At 38.8% G+C, this 20,893-nt stretch overlaps 1 protein-coding gene across 3 annotated transcripts in view; it reads right to left on the reverse strand.

Annotated features, from left to right (window-relative positions):
- LOC120528598 overlaps nucleotides 1-19,751 on the reverse strand; it is a 123,905-nt gene extending 104,154 nt beyond the window's left edge. Inside the window, exons 1-4 of one of the 3 annotated variants that reach the window (XM_039752776.1) lie at nucleotides 19,684-19,751; nucleotides 18,213-18,289; nucleotides 14,497-14,630; nucleotides 1,062-1,176 (exon numbers count right to left, since the gene is read on the reverse strand). In XM_039752776.1, coding sequence (XP_039608710.1) covers nucleotides 1,062-1,176; nucleotides 14,497-14,630; nucleotides 18,213-18,235 — 272 coding nt within the window. In that variant the 5' untranslated portion in view covers nucleotides 18,236-18,289; nucleotides 19,684-19,751. The other 2 variants (XM_039752774.1, XM_039752775.1) reach the window with 2 other exon arrangements.
- Nucleotides 19,752-20,893: the final 1,142 nt, after the last annotated feature.

Here is a 20,893-nt window from a genome sequence, read left to right on the forward strand (position 1 = left end):
TTAAAGTGGAAAATTCAAGATTAAAGTTGATATTTCGTGCTTTTTTCCCCACTGTGTGCCTTTTTTTCTCTGTACCCTAATAAACTTTCATATGACACTCAGACAGTGGGCTTACAACTCTTCTTTTCACGGCAACTTTGATATGTGACTTCTTTTTTATTTCCGGCACTGTGCGATTTTGTGAATGTGAGCTTTCAAGTTTCTCCAACACGCTATGTCACTCGATCAACTTCATTTTGTTGATTATACCACGGTTTATTTGAACCAATAGTATGTTTTTCCTTTGCCTCCACTTGGTATTCGCTGAAATTCTTATATTTTCCCCGTGCTTTTCCCATTGTCTTTTCACAGAAGGCTGCGCTTAAGGGCGATTTATATTGATTTGCGTATTCAAATAGGCGTAATTCTGGGAGGATTTGGGGCGTTACAAAATGCGCGTGCACGAGCGTTAGTTTTCACGCTGATCAGGATTTATGTAGCGGAAGAACGTGTAAGTTGGAGTACGCATAGATTCATGCATCTGGATTTTTCTGTGCGTAAGCACATTTCGGCTTTTGTGCTTACGCCATGTTATAGTGCGAGTTCTACGCACGGCGTTATACATGAGGCCCCTGGTCTTTAAATAACACAGCGTGCCCACTCACACCTGATTGTCATCCCATTGATTGAAAACACCTGATTCTAATTTCACCTTTAAACTATCTGCTAATCGTAAAGGTTCACATACTTTTGACACTCACAAATAGACGACTTGTCTACCATTGCTCATTAGCAAGTTTTTCTTCAGGCAAAACCACCTGTGATATCATTGATCAAGATTCTCTCAAAATTCAGCATCATCTTTATTTACCGTTCATTCACATGTGAACAAAAATGACCATGAAAATATAAGTTTTTACATATTTGGGAGAAAATTTTCAAGTATATTACTTTGCTTTATCTCACTTTATATTTTGTATAAAGATGATTTATAATATGTTAAAGGGGGTGGCAGGGTGCAGTAAACTTGTCTCTTATTTCTGCAGACCAGACACCTTATTATCACCTTACATTTTACTGACCTCTCATCACTAACTTTGTTCATTTCTTTGTCAAACTGAGCGATTTTTCGCCTTGCCAGAAGATCATCAATCAGTCTCTGTTTGGGGCTTGCAGCAGAAGCATCTCTATTGCCACCTGCATGAGAAAAAAATACGATACAGACCATGTGACTGAAAATAATGAAAGACATAATAATTCATGCAACATGGCAAATGGACAATTATTATTGCGTTAGCAACTTTAAATAATATAAACTGCAGGCATTTTCCTCCGTCTGTCAAACAGCTTGTTTTGAAAAGTAAACAGAAGTCTTATTCACACCTGCATTTAAGTATTATTTAAAAGCAATAAAAGAAAAAAAAACAATGGAATATAGTAATGGATACAATTTTTGGTATGGGTTTTTAGCACATTAAGCTATTATCTTAGCAAAACGCATTATGCAATTTCTATTCGTGGCAATTTATATCTATTATGTAAACAATTAAAAAATTGAAAATAGATCAATTACAGTGATAATTGCTTTAAACCATTAATAAAAGCTGCCCAATGGGCTCACTTAGCTATATCTGGCTCATTAATCTTGGAAATTTCACTTCAGTAAATGCATTGAATCAAGCAATTTTCAGATTATGTTTAGTCATATATTATACCCATGTTTTCTATTCCTAGATGTCTGGGAACTAAAAACACAATGTTTGTACAGGGATATGTGGACCAGATAAAAAAAGAAGAATATCAAAAATAAAAGTTAAGGTTATAATAGAATCCAAATTAAGTTAATCTCCACAGATTTCTTTTTTTATATTTTAGTATCTACTGATAATAGAGCACTAAAAGGAGGTTAACATCATTAAAATATGAAGCAGTTTATAAAGAAAACAAATATTTAACTCCCCTAACAAATAAGATGTTGTTTATCAATTATTATTAAATATAACCTGTTAGTATTCTATACTATAGCGACATGGATATTCAGTTATGATACATGAACTAAAAAGCCCAGTAGCAACAGTTGGAGAAACATCACCTGAATCAAGAATTCAAAAATAGCACTTTAATTAAAAAAAAAAAATCTGCCAACAGTCGGCATTTAAGTCCTCTGAATAATATGTGTGAACCCCTTTACAATAGTCATTCAATTATGTTGCCAAAGATCTAAAAGAAAAACACACACACATGCATGGAAAATTTTGACGAAAAGAGGAAAATAACTTATTTCCTCCAACAATCATTGCGAAACATAAACTTTTATACAAAAAAAAAAAAAGATTTAACATCTAATTTTCTATTGTCACTAATAACTACCCATGGTGTTTGCATTTTGCTGAAGAAACAAGCTTTGATAAATAGGTTCTTTTATCTCCAGCTTTATACTATACCAAAATCACCCACATACCTAAAAACAGGCAGTGAAGAACAAAACATGAGAACATTAGAAGAGAAAAAAGCACTTCACTTAGCTTTTAATGGTGATGTAACATCTTAAAACAAACCATTGTTTAGGCAAAATCAAACAAAAGTCTCTGCTACAGAGATAAATTTCTTGTCAGTGGCTCACATTTAATCACTCCAGCTGTGTCCATGTGGTTTGGTTTTGAGAAAATGTCCAAAGGCTGGATCGTTTGATGTCTTCTAAGACAGAACTTAGATGTTAAGCCATGAACATACATGAACCAGTAAAAGCATAAATCATAATGAAATACTAATTATCAATTACATTTGCACACTACATTGTTTGAAAACCACACAAGATGCCAAAAATGGTGGTTTTCATTTCAGTTAGTTACTTAGTTACAAATATACTGTAGTTACATTTCTGTCAAACTTATGTCTTTTTGAGTTAATTGTTGTGCAGCACTTCCAAAACATTCAGCCTTTCCCAGGATGTGCCTGTCAATCTCTGCCTGAATACTATCTTCTGGCAACTCCTAGTAAGCTAGGGCAGTTCGCAAGGTCTCCTAAATCCCGTTGAAATTAGGAGTAGTTTCCTAAATTAGGAAAACTGATAAAATGTTTTTTACTTCTAAGACTAGGACTAAATTTGCATCACTCTGAGATTTCTGAGCCAGTTAGGAGTGCTTTCTTACAGTAAGTCAAGTCAGGTTGGGAAGCATGGAACGGTACAGTGCATTGCCGCACCCAATACACAATGAAACAACTTGGGATCCCGGTTGGCAAACCCCCAGGCAGACACGCAGTCCAGTCCCACCCTCCAGAATTGACCATCTATCTGCCGCAGCCAGGTGTTACGTGGGCGACTACTTGGCCTGGTCCAGCCACTCGAGTCCCCAACAATGAGGATCTTACGAGCTGGATCACTCCACATGGCTGTAGTGCCGTAGCTGATCCTCCCTCACAATGCAGGTAATGTGCCTTATTTGGGACTCCATGAGCAACCGCTCATTCAATGCGAAGTCAAACCAATAGTACCCAAGGATTTTCCGGAGAGACACAGTACCAAAAGGAGTCCAGTCTTCATCTCAGGTCACAGGATAGCGTCCATGTCTCACAACCATATAGCAAGACAGGAAGCACCAGGACTTTAAGGACTTGGACCTTCGTCCTTTTGCATAGATATCAGGAGTGCCACACACCCCTTTCCAGTGACCTCATGTCTCCCAATCCATCTACTGACTTCATAAGAAGAGTCACAAGAGACATGAATGTCACTGTCAAGGTAAGTTAACTCTCGACAAGGTTGACACTCTCTCTGCAAACAGACACACTGCTGAAGGCTGTGCCCAAGAGTCATTAAAGGCCTGGATCGTAGTTTTTATCCAGAACACTCACAACCCCAGACACTCAGACTCCACACAGTCTCTTGAACGCCCCAATCAGAGCATCCATTGACTCTGCGAAGGTCACAGCATCATCAGCAAAATCAAGATCTGTGAATCTTTCTTCACCAACAGATGCTCCACAGCCACTGGACCCCACGACCTTGCCCAACACCCAGTCCATGCAAACACTGAACAGAATAGGAGCAAGAACACACCCCTGACGAACCCCAGAATCAACTGGGAAAAACAAAGAGGTTCTGCCTCCACTTTGCAGAGCACTCAAAAATACCAGTGTGCAGGCCGGCCATGATATGCAGCAACCTTGAGAGGATCCTGTGAACCCTCAGGATGTCCCAGGGCAGGTCAATCAACTAAGTTGAATGCTTCATGAAAATCGACAAAGGCTGCAAAGAAACCCGCCAATATTTGCATTTGCGCTCCATGAGAACCCTCAGTGCCAGGATGTGGTCGATGGTAGACTTCTTAGGCGTAAAACCAGACTGTTCTGGTGGCTGGTAGGTGAGCAAGTGATCACGGATCCTACTGAGGACGACCCTAGCAAGGACCTTACCCGGCACGGAGAGCAGTGTTATCCCCCTGTAGTTGCTGCAATTCAGGCGATCACCCTTCCCTTTCCAGATAGGGATGACATGTCTCGTTTTCCAGTCAGTCGAGATGATGCCAGTCTCCCAAATGGAAGCAAAGATTGCTTGCAATGCCAGGAGGACAGCCTTACCACCAGCCTGGAAAAGTTCACCCTGGATACCACAGATCCCTATAAGATCTGTAAGACACATAATAAACATGGACACTGGACTTGAAATGTCAACAACTTAGAAAAGAAAATTCTACAGTGCGCCCTCACATACAACCAGGGCCCTTTGCTGGCCAGGATGCCTCCCTGTTGGAGGGAAATGAGGGAAGGAGCATATCTAGAGCACTACCTCATCCATAGCATTACCACCCTCAGAGCACTAGGTGGCAGCACCCCTAGGTTGCGTAAGTGCCTTGGATTCTTATAGACCTGTTGGGTTCCATGGGCACTGCCAGGGGGTGCTGTAGCTGCTGCTGAGCCCTTTGGCACAGCTCTTCCGCCACTACTGTGGGAGTCAGAGTCAGGAGGAGGAAGACAAAGCTTGCCCAGAGTAGTGGAGGAAAAATAAAGAAGAAGAGCTTTTGTGTGAACTGTGCTATACTCGTGGGAAAAAGAAAAAATTAAAAATTGTGTGTGTTTAACTTGTGTCCTGCATCTGTCTGGGTCGGGTTTGGGCAGCAGGAGCACCCTCTGCAGGCCACAGCATGAAATACAGTAAACTCACTTGCATAACAATGAAGGTGTGTATTCTCATTCTTGCATATCTCTCTTTTGGACCATCTATGTGCATACTGATGATTTTGGTTGTAGTCAATATGTTCTTTTGGTGGATTACTGTAAATGTCCCATAGAGTAGTAAGAAACAAGCACTACCCTGTGAAACTGAGCACTGTTTGAGCAACACCTCAGGGAGAGGTATGCTTAGAGTTCTGCTTGTAATTAACCAATGAATGATTGTACATATCACAGTTGTGATGACTATGTGTTATTGTTTGAGTGGCTTATACGGTTTTGCATTATGTACAGTGCCCTCCATAAAGTTTTGGACAAAGTCACATTTGATCATGACTTACACCTCTGCTTGACAGCTTAAAATTACAAAATCTAACAATTTAGATGTAAATAAAGCGCATATTGTACATTTTAATTTTAGGGTATTTGCATATATTTCAGTCACACCATGTAGAAATTGCACAAGTTTTTCTACTTGCCCTCCACCCCACTTCAGGGCACCATAATGTTTCGGACATAGCAATGGCAGGTATATCAAAGTAGTCTAGTACTTTGTTGCATATTCCTTGCATGCAATGACTGCTTTAAGTCTTCGCTTCAGACATCATTAGTTGTTGAGTATCTTCTCTGGTGATGCTCTGCCAAGCTTCTAATGCTGCCATCTTCAGCTCCTGCTTGTTTTAGGGCTTACTCCATTAAGTTTCCTCTTGCATATGGAAGGCATGCTCAGTTGTATTTAAATTGGGTGACTGTCTTGGTCATTCAAATATTTTCAATTTTTTAGCTTTGAAACACTCCTGTCTTGCCTTATTTTGTTGTAGGATAACTGGCGTAATTTGGGTGTCATCTTTGATCAGCTTTTTACTTTTCAATCACACATTAGCTCAATACTACAGATAGCCTTTATTCATCTTCGCAACATTGCTCATCTGCATTCTTTCCTCAGTGTGAAAGATACTGAGACACTCATTCATGCTTTCATCACTACCCATCTGGACTATTACAATGCTTTGTTTTATGGCTTCCCGACTAAATATATCAATAGGTTACAATATGTTCAGAATTCTGCTGCTCGTTTACTTACACACACTAAAAAATCTGCTCACATCATTCCTGTCCTCTAAGATTTACATTGGTTACCAGTTTTTTCAAGAATCAAATATAAAATTATCTTTCTCACCTTTAAAGCCCTTCATGGGTTAGCCTATCATTATCTGTCAGAGCTGCTGCTTCCTTACACTCCTGCCCGTGCATTACAATCATCGGACGCAAAGTTACTCACTGTACCTAAATGCAGGTTAGTAACTATGAGTGGCAGAGCTTTCAGAGTGATAGCCCCTAAAATTTGGAATTCTTTCCCTCTCAGCCTTTGCGAGGAAAAATCTATTAATTTCAAACTTTTATTACAAACACATCTTTTCAATGAGTATTATTCTTTTTCATGTATGTAATTTCTACTGTCTGGTTAATGTGTGTATTGAATTATAAAGTGTCCTTGAGTGTATGAAAGGCACTACATAAATAAAACTTATTATTATTATTAGGAAAAGCACCATCCAAGGAGTTTGGATCCATGTACTGGAAATTCACCAGATGTTTCTGTACACCTCATAATTCATTGTGGAACTGCCATTAGCAGTTACATCAGCAATGAAGATAAGTGTGCCAGTATCTGTGGTTCAGCCATACATGTCCAAGCCATAAAACCCCCACCACCATGTTTAACAGATGAATTGGTATACTTTGGATATTGGAGAGTTCCCTTTCATCTCCACACTTTGCTCTTGCCATCACTCTGATACATATTCATCTTTGTCTTGTCTGTTCACAAGACCTTTTTCCAGAACTTTTTCACAAATGTAAACTCAGCGACCCTGTTTTTGTGGCTAACTGTCGGTTTGCTTCTTGTAGAATGGCCTCTGTATTTCTGGTCATAAATACTTCTACAGATTGTAATCTCGGACACAGACATTTGCTTCCTGAAGACAGTTTCTGATCAGCCAGACAGGAGTTTGGGGCTTTTTCTTTACCATATTGAGGAATCTTCTGTCATCAGTAATGGAACACTTCCTTGGTCTACCAGTCCCTTTGTGATTACCAAACTCACCAATGCGTGCTTTCCTCTTAAGGACATTCCAGACAGTTAATTTAGATAGTCTCAAGGATTTACCAATACAGTAGCTGTAATGGTTTTATTCTTGTTTTAAAGCTTATAATGGCTTCATTGACTTTCATTTGGCACAGCTTTAGTCCTCTTGTTGAACAATGGCAACAACAGATTCCAAAGGGTATAAGCATGCCTAGATATCTTATGCTTGCACTAATGAAGCAATGAAATATACATGAGTAATCACAAACACCTGTGACACCAACTGTCCCAAAAATTATGGTGCCCTGAAATGGGGAAATGATGTATAAAAAGTGTTGTATTTTCTACATGGTGCAACCGAAATGTATGCAAATATGCTTTAATTAAAGTCTGCATTGTACACTTTAATACATTCTATATTGTTTGATTTGTAATTTTAAGGTATAAAGAGAGAGAGATCAAGGAAAAAATGGGTTGTTGTCCCAAATATTATGAAGAACACTGTATTCATTGTTATGATTTGCAGAATTCATTTTAGCAGTGAAAATGAAGAGTTTACCAAATCACATTACGGTTTTGCAGGTATTGTTGAAAATGTATTTTGACTTTTGATTTTAAGCAAATAAGAGAAACTGAATGCCCACACTACTATTAGAAAATGCCTCTTTTCATTATGGTTTTATGATATGTCAATCAAGACAAATTGACTAAACCTATTAGTTGGTCATTTCCTGTCAATTACTTTTTCCTGATTGTAGGTGGGAGGCTACAAAAGATCTATAGCATTAATTTTCTTATTTTTAAGCTGGCAAAAAAAAAAAATCAAGGCAATAGCAGTTGCAATAGCTTTACAGATGAAATACCCTGCTCAAAAAATTAAGGGAACTTACTGTTATCATCACAGTCTAATATCAAGTCAGGGATGATATTAATCTGTCCAGTTAGGTAGCAAAAGCAATTGTGAATCAACTTCATCTGCTTTGGTTCAAATCAAAGTGACAAAAGGTGTGCTGGAGACGCAACAGTAAGACAACCCCTAAAATGGGAATGGTTTGGTGGTGGCCACAAACAGTTGCATTCTCATTTTCCTTCCAGACAAATTCGTCTCTAGTTTTGCAATTTCCTAGTGTCCTTGTCAATAGTGGTAACATGAAATGATTGCTGCAGCCAATTCAGGTTGCACAGGTAGTCCAGTTCCTCCAGGATGACACATCCATATGTGCCATCAATAAGGTTTTCTATGACTCCCAGCACATTCTCAAAAGCATTAGGTTCACACTGAGCACATGTGACAGACGTGAAAGAGTCTGGAGATGCCCCGATGAACGTTATGCAGCCTACAACATCTTCCAGCATGACCAGTTTGGAGGTGGGTCAGGAATGGTCTGGGGAGGCATATCCTTTGAGGGTCGCACAGACCTTCACGTGATGGCAACAGTACCCTAACTGCTGTTAGGTACCGGGATGAAATCCTCAGAGCCATTGCCAGACCTTACAATGATGCAGTGGGCCCTGGGTTCTTCCTGGTGCTGGACAACACCCAGCCTCATGTAGCCAGAGTGTGTAGGCAGTTCCTGGATGATGAAGGCATTGATGCCATTGACTGGCCTGTACATTCCCCAGACCTGAATTCAATTGAGAACCACGTAGTACCACAGACTGTCCAGGAGCTCACCGATGCCCTTATCCAAGTTTGGGAGGAGATTCCCCAGGACACCATGGAAGCATGCCAGGACTTTGTCGGGAGTGCATACAGGAACATGGGGGCCATACACAATTACTCAGCAAAGATTTTCCAGTTGAATAGTTAGGTCATCGAGATCCGATGTGTGATTTAAGTGTTCCCTTAATTTTTTTTGAGCAGTGTATATAAAATATATTGTTACTGTACTGAACAACTACCACATTTAACAATAATGAACTGTAGTTTAAAGGTCTAACAATCCAGTCATACTATTGGGAAATGCCTCATAAAGCAACAAACATACACTAATGACAAGACACTGCTAGTCCAGTGCTGATGACATTGTTTAAAGTAATACTACATGCATCTTTAATTGTCCTTTCTCTCTCTCTCTCTTTCCACAATCCACAGAGAACAACCCAACAATTCCTGCATGGGGCTACTATTACCCTCTCTATGAATGTCTGCACCTCTTTCTTTGAATGTTCTTAATGGTTGGAATGCATGGTCTCCCTTTCCCTATCTAATGGGTCATTGTCCCCCCTACTATCTTAAGAACTGTCCATGGTCCAGAAAATGATGCTGTTTTAACACTTGTGTGGTGTTTGGGTCTGTGAGACCCATGTTCAATGTTTACTAATCAACAAAAGTATGGAAACCATCAATAAAACATCAGTACCACCACTTTAGAGACATTGTTTTGAATACCCTGTTGTGATGTGAGATTTTACATAGAAGTTGATAAATATTTTGTATGTGTTTATTTGTAATTTAGGCAAAGCAATGTAATTTAGTGTAACATTAGTGAGAAGCATTCATTTTTACCCCAACCCCTCACCCCCAATGCCAGCCCATAAAACCCTTAGGACGGAGTCTCTTTGAATTTTACAACAGGATTTGGGGGAAGTGCCTTAAACCAGTTTGGCAAGTGTTTCTCTGCTAAAGTCTCACTCAACGCCCTGCAAGAAAGCCAGGCTGCCTAACTGGCAAACTTTAGCGCAACATATGGTTTTGGGGGGCAGATGTGGAGGTGTTTTATTACTCCATTGGTCTGAAGTATGGCTGTTTGGAATTGGCTTGTATCAAAAGCTTTTAAGTACCATGACATCCTATTGGCTCTAGGGGTTGGACAAAGAATCTATAAATCGCTTGCTTATCTTCACACTCTCTCTCTTACCAAACTGAAGACCATCACACACCATGAACTGAAAAGGACAACACAATGAAGAGCACAGCTCGGCAGCTATATTGAAACAGGCATGCAGCCTATTCTGAAAAAAGCTGACCAACAAATGATGCCTTAACTACAGGGTGGTCCAAATTTAATTATGCAGATCCAGATCGTCTGGATGACTTTGATTTATGCGAGGACGATTCCAGTTCGGCACGAAGACGATTCTTCATGTTGTCAGTTCGCACATATCTCGGTGGTCCGGGATTTTTTGAGTGATTTTCTATGTAATAAACTTAAGTTATAGCACAATGAAAATTGCATAATTAGATCTGGACCTCCCTATAGAGACATTTTTAGTAACTAACAAGTCTGTCTGCTGCCTGTAACTACATATTACCATTTAATCAGGTTGTATGGTTGACAATATTCAAATGTACTTTACATATTGTTATTATTTATGAATATTACCAATAATACATGTTTAAATTGTAACTTAATTCCTGCTTGACTTTTACTACACCTAATTGCCTGAGGTTATAGATGTAGAAGGGAAGGTGGAGAGAAGTTATATACTATAATACCTTATAAACAGTGGTAAGTCTGAGATTTGAGGTGTTCTGACAAAGGTTACATATTAATAATACAAAAGGGGAAAGTAGAGCAATATATTACTCTACCAAGACAAAACATACCCAAATAATATTTTGATCAGACCAATCATTTGCATCACCATTAGCCTTCACCACATTCATCAGTTCTTCCATACCTATCCAACAATATCATTCCCTTTCACACACAATACCTTATCCCATCAGACCAATCATTCTAATTTCTTTTCAAAATTGAGCTGAGGAGGAATACAACAAATAAAAAGCTTGGTGTACGAGCATCCTTTCCAAAAAAACAACTAGTATGGCAAAAATAATCTTTGCTCAGATGCTCTTAGAAATCATTTTAGAAGATAGAGAAGCCAATGTGGAAGGAGTACTCACTTTGGAAAAGGATAGGACTGCATTAATTTGGAGGGGAGGAATGGTTTTGGGGAGAGATGGAAGGAAATTGATCCAGCCAATTTACAAGCATACTTTGGGCTTCTATCATTTGTTGGCATATTCAGATCCAGTTGAGAATTCAGAAACTGTCTGAGAACTTTTCTGTGTAAAACTTAATATTTCCAGGATTATCTGCTTTGATAACCAAAATACCAAACCAGCCAGACAACACAGAGTCAAACTAGCAACAATCAGGTCACTGTGGAACAAGTTGATGAAATGGCTTTCCCTTTTCTATAGCCCTGGGCCCAACAATACTGTTGATAAGCAGCTTACACCATTTAGGGGATGCTGCCCCTTCAGGCAGTTCATGCTTTCTAAACATGCAAAATATCAAGTCAAGATCAGGGCTGCCTGTGATGCTGCTTCATCATATGCATGAAACATATCATGTATACTGCCAAGCATAATGGAGCTGCCCCTTTAAAACACCAACTAATGCAGGTTGTCCTGGACAAGACACATGGAACTCCTGGTCACACATCATGTGTGACATTTTTTTTTACTTTATACAATTTGTGACAAGGATGTCTGAAAAGAAAATTGACAATGCTAGGAGCAATATGAAAAAAATAAGACAGAGCTTCCACCTCAGCTTAAGGGTACGAGGAACACGCCTGTCAATTCAAGTAAGTTTCTGCTCACAGCCAACACATCCCTTGTGCCTTACATCCCGAACAAAGGAAAACATGGCACTCATGAGCAAGTTGCATAGATGGCCCAGAGAATCTGTGGCTAGGAGCATCATAATACTGAAATCAATATGGATTACAATGTTGCAAAAAGGAGGTGTAGATAACTTGGATAAATTGGTGTATAGATACAGCTGCAAAACAAGAATCCTACACTGGCTACTTGTAATACTTTAATATCTTGGACACCTTCACTTACAATGCATTTGTCATCTAAATGGCACAGAATCCAAACTGGAAGACAGGAAAGCACCAGAAGAGACAACTCTTTCTTCAAGAGCTGGGCAAAGAATTAGTAAGAACTAAAATCCAGAGGAGACAACACATTCCAAGGACCACTGCCAAATTTCAGCTTTTACCTTTGCATTTTATGTACAGTAGATTACATGACTGATACAAATGCTTATATGGATTAAACACAATTAAGATTTTATAGGATTAGGAGAATGTAATGGAAATTTGAGTAACATAAAAAAATTGTACATTTATGAACTAACCCCTAATTCCAACCCTAAACTTTTTTCAAAATGCTACATTTTGTAAGGAAATCATGAATATATATGAGATTTTAAAACATGCAACAATATTTCTTTGGCAAGCAGTTTGCTCTAGTACTTAAATTACTCAAACCAGCTTGACATTTTTCCAAATTAATTGTTAACCCAAGCATTATTGTGTGCTGTGAACAAATAGCTCTTTAGCTTACGCACATGATGTTAGTGTACCTGGGTTCTATTATCATTCATTAAATCACAAGAGCTCCTGGTAGGATAAGCAAGGATCCACTGGTCAAAAAGAATGCCAATGATGAATACTTGCAACAAACTGAACAAGCAGCTGATCAAGTACACTATGACTTCCTTAATCTTTTGTTCGCCTCCATTGAAGTATTCATCAATAAATTTTCAGATTAATCAAAATATAGGTCAAAGTTGAAGGAAGACCAGCTGCTATCACATACTCAGAATAAACAAATTAATAAGGCTTTAGAGGGTCTTTCTAAAACATGCCTAATATTAAACAGCAATAAGAGAAAGATAAATAACTCTGAACAGATGTAGAATAGTGCTTTAAGTAGCCTTCAGAATGGAGGTGAATTCATCACATAATAAGAGAAAAAAAGGAATTGATGGAGAAAGATTTTTGTAAGCACATTTCATAATAATAAAAACAAATGCAGATACATTTATTTGTACATAAATTGAGAATGATACAGTTAATTCATAATGTGGCTTAGTTATCTTGAACATACACTATGTAGGAAAACATGCTAATTTTTTCTCAACCACTTTTCCCAGTGAGGGTCACAGCAGCAGCAGGCAAAGTAGGTCAGTCCAGACTTACCCTTTCCCATACATAGATTCCTGCTTTTCCTGGGGAATATCCAGGTATTCCCCAGCTAATTAAGACTCATAATTTATCTATCGTCACCTGGCTTTCCCACAAGGTCTCTTGTTTGACATGCCCAGAACAGGTGAGTAAACCCAGGAGGGCATCATCACAACATGCATAAAAACCACCTCAACTGGTTCCGCTTAATCCAGAGGAGCAGCAACTCTACCCTGAGGCTTTCCTGAAGCCCTGAGCTTCTCATCCTATTGTGCAGTGTTAGCCCAACCACCCTGTAAAGAAAGAAACATAATTTCTGCCACTTGAACTTGGTTTTGGTCATTACCCATAGCTCATGACCAAAGGGGACAACACAGATGTAGATCAACCGGCACACCAAGATTTTTGCCTTTAGAATCAGCAACTGATTCACCACCACAGGTCAGTACAGTGTTTGTAGAACAGCTGCATGCTCCTTTTTTCCATCACTAGTGAACAAGACCTTACAGTACTTGAACTCCTCCATCCAGGGCAGTTGTTCTCCTCTCACACGGAGAGAGCAATTTGATCTTCTCCACTTCTGGAGCCAGGCCTGGGGATGACATCCACCAATAAGTGCCTGGTAGTCAGGAAACCTACATAACCCAGCCAGACCAAGCCTGAAATGAAGATATGGAGCAGTCTTTTGGGCAGACTACCTGCAAGAAGTGCGAGGGTCGGGTGAGACGTTAATATAGTGGTGGGCATAGACGAGAAAAACCTAGACAATAGTAATGGAGACTGGATTTGGAAGTATATTTTAAAACCTGCTTAGGGGTCACCCACACATCATCTAATTTTGAAACATCAATTTACCTTACCTGCACAACTTTAGGGATGTTGAATAGAATTCATGCAGATAATGAGGCACAGTATCCAAATACAGGAGGTATGGATCTTTGAGGCAGCAGCATTACATATGCTACTACACTGCCCTATGCCAATTGAATGATCCAATACGTTTAGTACTTATGCATTTTTCCAGTACAACCAAAGGATAGGCCTTTTATAAATTGCCTAGTTGTTATATAAAAAAAAAAGTTTTCTGAAAATTCCCCTTGCTGATAATTGGAATTAACATTGTAATAATGTTGAAGGAATTAAGGAAAGAATTGAAACAAAAAAGCCAATGTGACATATATCTAACTAAAGAGGACAAGATTAAATTGTTACTCTGCTTAAATCTAATACTTTTTTTAAAGTCTACAGAAGGGAATACATACTTACTAAACATGAAGTGGATTAAGTGGGTCAGAAAATGAATGAATGTATGAATGTCTACTGACCTTTGGTTAGCTCTTTTTCAAATTCTTTTATTTTTTCTGCAGAAAATGTTCCATATTGTTCTGCTACTTCTTTTCTTAGCAATTTGCCATTCATATAATTCTCGATAGTCTTGGGTTCCTGTGATGATTTTTTCCTATAAAAACATGAACAATTTGTTCAAAATCTAAGAGTAAAATTATCCTACAAAACATTATTTCAATATTGGAATACAATACTGAATCCTTCTACAAATAACTTTTCCTTATTATTATGCTCAACAGGTTTTGTTGTAGCAAAGGTCTCTATCTGATACAGTTTCCACAAGTAATAAGTTTGCCTTGGTCATCTAAGTATAATTCAAACACCTAAGGCACCATGTATAACATGATGTGTAGAATTCACACCAAAACTGGGCGTACAGACAAAACTAGTAATGTGTGTATGCACAAAAAAAAAAATCAGATACATAAAACTGTGTGCAAGCTAATTTCCACACACTTTCCCTTTATAAATTCCAATCAGCAAGAAACTTAATGCAAATGCACACACCTACAGAGCCAAAAATCAATATAAATAGCTCCTTCTGTTCAGTGTTTTCTTTAAAGACAATGGCAAAAGCATGTGTGAAAAAGAATTTCAGCAAAATGGAGGCCTGGCTCAGTGAAGTGGAAGCAAGGAAAAACTTACTATTTGGTGGCTTAAGCAGTGTTATATAAGCAATACAAGAAACTGATGGGGTGGCACAGCATGATGAAGGCACTCAAAAGTTCAAGTTCGGAAAGTTGCCCAGTGCCAGAAATAAAAAAAGAAGTGGGTAGATATCAAAGTCGCAATGAAAAGGCAAATCACCGCCCACCACTTGAGTGTCATAAGGGAGCGTATTAGGGCTACAAAGAAGAAAAAAGAGAAAAAACAGGGACACAGTGAAGAAAAAAAAAAAAAAAGGGTCTATGTCCACTTTAATCTTGTAGTTTATTTTGTCATTAAAGTAGAACATTGCAAGCTTCATGTTAAAATTGATGTTTAATTTACTGGAGCTTGTTAATTGTTATGTGCTGCTGAAACAGGTTTTCTCCGATGCCAACAGGAATAGGTTTCATTCATGATAATACAGCTGTCTGAACATTTTAGAATATTAAGATGTATATCTCTCTATCATAAAAAAAAAATCTTGGGGAGGGAGACGAGACGTGATCTTCTCGAAAGACAATTTGAAGTCCCGTGAGAGACACTTTAACTTGCTCCCAGCTCTTAAAACGACAAGCAACAAGCAAAACACGCAGCTCGCTAGCAGCATCGTAACCTAAGATCCTCAAATGAGTATCTCCTTAGAATTCCAAGAACAAAACCTTAAAGTGGTGAGGCGGCCTTCTGCTGTTATGCACCTAAAATCTGGAATAGCCTGCCAATAGGAATTCGCCAGGCTAATACAGTAGAGCACTTTAAAACACTGCTGAAAACACATTACTTTAACATGGCCTTTTCATAACTTCACTTTAACTTAATCCTGATACTCTGTATGTTCAATTCATCATAATAACTATTCATGGTGGCTCTAAAATCTGTACTGACCCCTACTCTCTTTTCTGTTTCTTTTTCCGGTTTCTTTGTGGTGGCGGTCTGCGCCTCCACCACCTACTCAAAGCATCATGATGCTCTAACAATGATGGATGGATTAAAAGCCAGAAATCCACAAGTCCTTCCGTGAGAACCCTAAATCCAAAGAGGACTGTTTCATTTATGTTAGGTAGAATGCCCAGAGGGGACTGGGCGGTCTAATGGTCTGGAATCCCTACAGATTGTATTTTTTTCTCCAGCCGTCTGGAGTTTTTTTGTTTTTTCTGTCCACCCTGGCCATTGGACCTTACTCTTATTCTATGTTAATTAATGTTGACTTATTTTATTTTCTTACTGTGTCTTTTAATTTTCTATTCTTCATTATGTAAAGCACTTTGAGCTACTTTTTGTATGAAAATGTACTATATAAATAAATGTTGTCGTTGTTGTTGTAGCAGAATGCCAGCAGATGATCCGACCGCTTCTCCATAGCCTGCGTTCTATGTTTTCCTGGTGGGTTTCCTCTGCATGCTTTAGATTGCTTCCAAAGGCATGCAGGTTAGGGGATTTGGTGATGCTAGTGTATGTGTATGCTCATATTCACTCTGCGATGAGCTGGTGCCCCGTCCAGGGATTGTTCTTGCCTTGCACACAATGCTTGCTGGGACGAGCACAACCCTGGATATATGGACAGATTGATGGAATAATTAAACACATAATATGTATAGTATACATTATTTAAATTAATTTATCTGTAAAATGTTATATACTTTAATGCATTTCATCATAAGAATGATATCAAGTATACATCCTAGTATTCTAACAGCACACTAAATCGACTTAGAAGCCAGTCATCATCATGGGACAGACTATCAGTATGATCTGTAAATATGTGCTTTCTTCTAATTCTTCCATTTGCAATGATTTTTAACAATGCTAAAGCAGCCACAGTAGTTGGAATAGTTTGTCCATTCCATGCACCATTATATTGTTACACATTGATTACAATCAAGTGCCTTAAACTTGTAAGCAATATGAAAATAAATTTTGGTGTGTTTGATAAAGCTGGTATCATGGAAGCGAATCTAAAAAAGAGAAAGCACACAGAAACAGTAGCACTGTTTTGATGCTGGGAGCCACCCATTTGTAAAACAGAGCAGAAACGTGCATAAGCATGGTCTGAGGCAGCTGTGAAAATGTGCGGTTTTATGCCAAGTTTAGTTTTTATACATTTCAAAGGGAGTATGGAAATGGGCGTATGCATCATTTTTGGGCATACGCACCATTTATATATGAGATTTCTACTGACTAACTTGCAGTTATCTGTATTTGATTACTTGTTTTCCATGAAAATTAAATGCGCTCCTTTGTATTTAGACAAATTATGGCAGATGATTGAAAGTATGGTAGGCCTACTAACGTTTAAATGCCATGAGAAAATTTGCAGAATAAACTTTTCCGTATATGGTCAGCCTATTTCCATACAAACTGCTGTTTAATTTTCCCCCAACAATTACAATACTTGGCTACTGTATTTGTATTTAATTCTTTATATACTGTACTCAGCTGTCAATCTCAAAAAAAAGTACTTTACTCCTTATAGTTACAAAGGCCTGGATTCTGGGGAATGGTGCTAAAAACCAAGAGCAAGTGAATCATTTTATCTACAGAAACATGTTAAAACAACAGAAATTACCAGTAGCATTTTGGCATAAAAATTTTAGTGGAGCTACAGAGAACTGGGAGAGAGACACTGTCTAAAGGGACAGGCCCATCCTGGAGAGATGTGCAGAGGGTATGCTCATGCATTATCATGTGTGAGTGACTGAATGATGAAGATAAAGTACTTAAAGAGCAAAACTAAGCAAAATCTGGACAGGATATCTCAGGAAGGATCCTGGTTTGGACCAGCTCAGCTCACTAAGTAGACAAAAGAAATGAGGATTACATGACACAATGAGTAACATGAAGTTTTTTTCATGGGCATTTTTATATTGTTTGCTACTCTCCAGCCTTGTTCAGTCACAAATGTTTATTTTCTCACCAAACTACATGGGGTGAGTAACATATAAAAGAGTAATTTTTGGGTGAAGTATTCCTTAAGGTAAAACGCTGTAAGTTGAGTTCTCTCCACATTAATGCCATGAAAACGACAACATTCTATTCAGTTTTAAGTTACCTTTCTGATACCTTAAAGTCCATGGTATCTGTGCAAAGACGCCCGATAATGAGCTCAGATTGTAAAGGTTAGCTTCACTGAAAGATAAAAAAAAAAACAACAACAGAACAATGTAAACAAAATACAGACCACACAAAATTAAGCAGAAAGAAAATACCAAAACAGAAAGATCTAAGCAATCTCCAAAATGGGGTAAACACTTGGAAAAACCATTCATTTTAGAAAAGGACCCTGAACATTTACATTTTAAATGCAAGACTACACTCAGGTAAACCCACAAAGACACTGCTCATTGAAAACAGACTGCAGCCAAGCCAGCTTTTCAAATCAATGTTCTTTGAACTGTGAAATGGCTGCAGCAGTAGCCACATGCCTTTCAAGATATTTACAGTTTTCTTCTTTCACATTAATATAATTCACTAATTTTTGGACTGCAGTGTAAACAATAAAGCACAGAAGGAGTAGGATGGGAGCATTTACTGATAGAGCACGTTGCTGTGCCCACCACACGACCAACCACAGAATCCAAAATTAGGACCCAAGTGCAGTCGTGCAACGTTTGACACCTCAGCACCACACTAGAACAGTGTGAGGTTTTTGCAGTTGCTGGGGTGCCAATCCTGCCATCAATCCCAAATTTTCCCTGCAAACTGGATGACCTGCTTGCAGGGCTGGATGTAGGTTAACATCATACCCTGGATAGAGCAATTGCAGGTTAATGGGCTTGCTCAAGAGGCCAACATTGTGGAATCACTTCTTTATAGGATTCAAACTGGCAACCTTCCGATTGCCGGGGTAGATCCCTAGCCTCAGAGCCATCACAATGATTCACTAAAGTTAAAAATTCAACAAAAACAGGACTGGGCGTACCAGGCCATCTGACCTGGGTGAAGGATTCTGAATTTTAATGGGATTAAATTTATGAAGACTGCTTAGTTTCTTGTGCAGAATACATGCTATGTCTCCAAACAAAATGAGAGGGGCTGCCAGATAGTGTTGTACATAATAAAATCGGTTTAAAAATTCAAAATAACTAACAAATAAAAGTAAACGCAGCCAGTAAACAGCGCTGTATTCTTTATTAAACAACGGCCGGTTTTAATCCAATTCACTGGAAAATGAATGGGCTTGAACGGCGCAGCCGCAAAACTGCCTGCTTTGACATCATCATCTGCGTAGCGAGGGCTACTTAGGAGGTTGCAGCACATCATGTGTCAACGCATACTCTGCCATCGAGAACTCACCTACGTAACCCACACAGTTCAGCTACAAAAGCAGAAGAAAGAATTACCTGATAACTTAATTCGCTGTAAAAGTGCTGCATTGACAAACTCTTGTTTACCCAGAAATATGTTGAAAATAGGCGAGACACAAACGGCGCAAGTTACTGTTGCTACCTTGAAAGCAACTAAGCAATTCGAATTACCTTAGCCGCCCTAGAAGAGCACCTGTACAACGCGAAGGGCTTTACCTGTTGCTAGGAGACGCATCAACGAACGCGTCATCCGGGTTACGCGTGAATCCCGCCTCCAAAAAAATATACCCGTGAGAAGAAGTTTCTGCACTTTAATATTTTAGGCCTGTTATCCCGAAGTTCGGTCCATGAGGGTGAATGCTGTTTTTCATTCCGCATTAATATCTTAATTAGAAGGCAGTTGCTGCTGCTAAAGATCTTTGTTTTTTTAATCACACGCAGCTGCATTCTTTGGGTGAAAAAAAATACGGGCACAGTGAAGGGAAAAAAAAATCTAAATTTCAAGATTAAAGTCGACATGTTGACTTTATTCTCGACATTTCCACTTTATTCTTGCCATTTACATCGAGATTAAAGTCGACATGTTGACTTTATTCTCGACATTTCCACTTTATTGTCGCCATTTATGTCGAGATTAAAGTCGACATTTATACTTTATTCTGTTGTTTATTTTGTCAGTAGAATGTCGCAAACTAAACACCTTAAAATGAATGTTCAATTTACTAGATTTTCTCAAAACCCTTCATTAATTAATGTAGCACATTAAATGCTTTATATTAAGTGTTCCCCGACCCAGTTTTTAATCTCTATGCGCTTCTTCAACTGACTTCCTCTTGCACTGTGAGGCGCAGGCAGCGATCGCCGCACATTGACTTCATGATGTTCCTGCTCTAAGAACATTCAGAATACTAAGAGAAATACTTGATATCTTCTTCACGATGAAATGCATTAAAGCATGTATTAAACATGGGTGGCGTGGCTATAGAGCTGCTCCCTTGCATTAAGGGGTTCCCAGTTGTGTGTTCTGTGTAGTGAACTTTATGGCAAGTGTGACGAGGCTCCAAAAAACTGGATATATAAATGGGTATCGCACAGGTTTAACTGGAATATCGTGTAAATGTTGGGTTCGTGATGTGGTGGTCGGAGACACGAACGCAGAATTCAATGGCTGTTCTTCTGAGCGGGCTTTCTTTATTACATGCGCGCTGTCTCTATCTAGCGTACTAAACTTCCAGTTCCAATCCTTGTTTTTTCTTTCTGCACATAACCAATCACCACACGATAAACGTCTTTGTGAAATTAAAACAAGTTATAAACCTAGATCCCAGAGTTTTCAAAACTTAAAATGTACAGAACTTAAAATGTATTAAAGCATATGGGGGCACGGTGGCGTGGTGGTTCACTGCTGCTTCGCAGCAGCAAGGGG

The sequence above is a fragment of the Polypterus senegalus genome, chromosome 4, assembly GCF_016835505.1.
Source record: "Polypterus senegalus isolate Bchr_013 chromosome 4, ASM1683550v1, whole genome shotgun sequence".
In the NCBI taxonomy this organism is placed as follows: Eukaryota; Metazoa; Chordata; class Cladistia; order Polypteriformes; family Polypteridae; genus Polypterus; species Polypterus senegalus.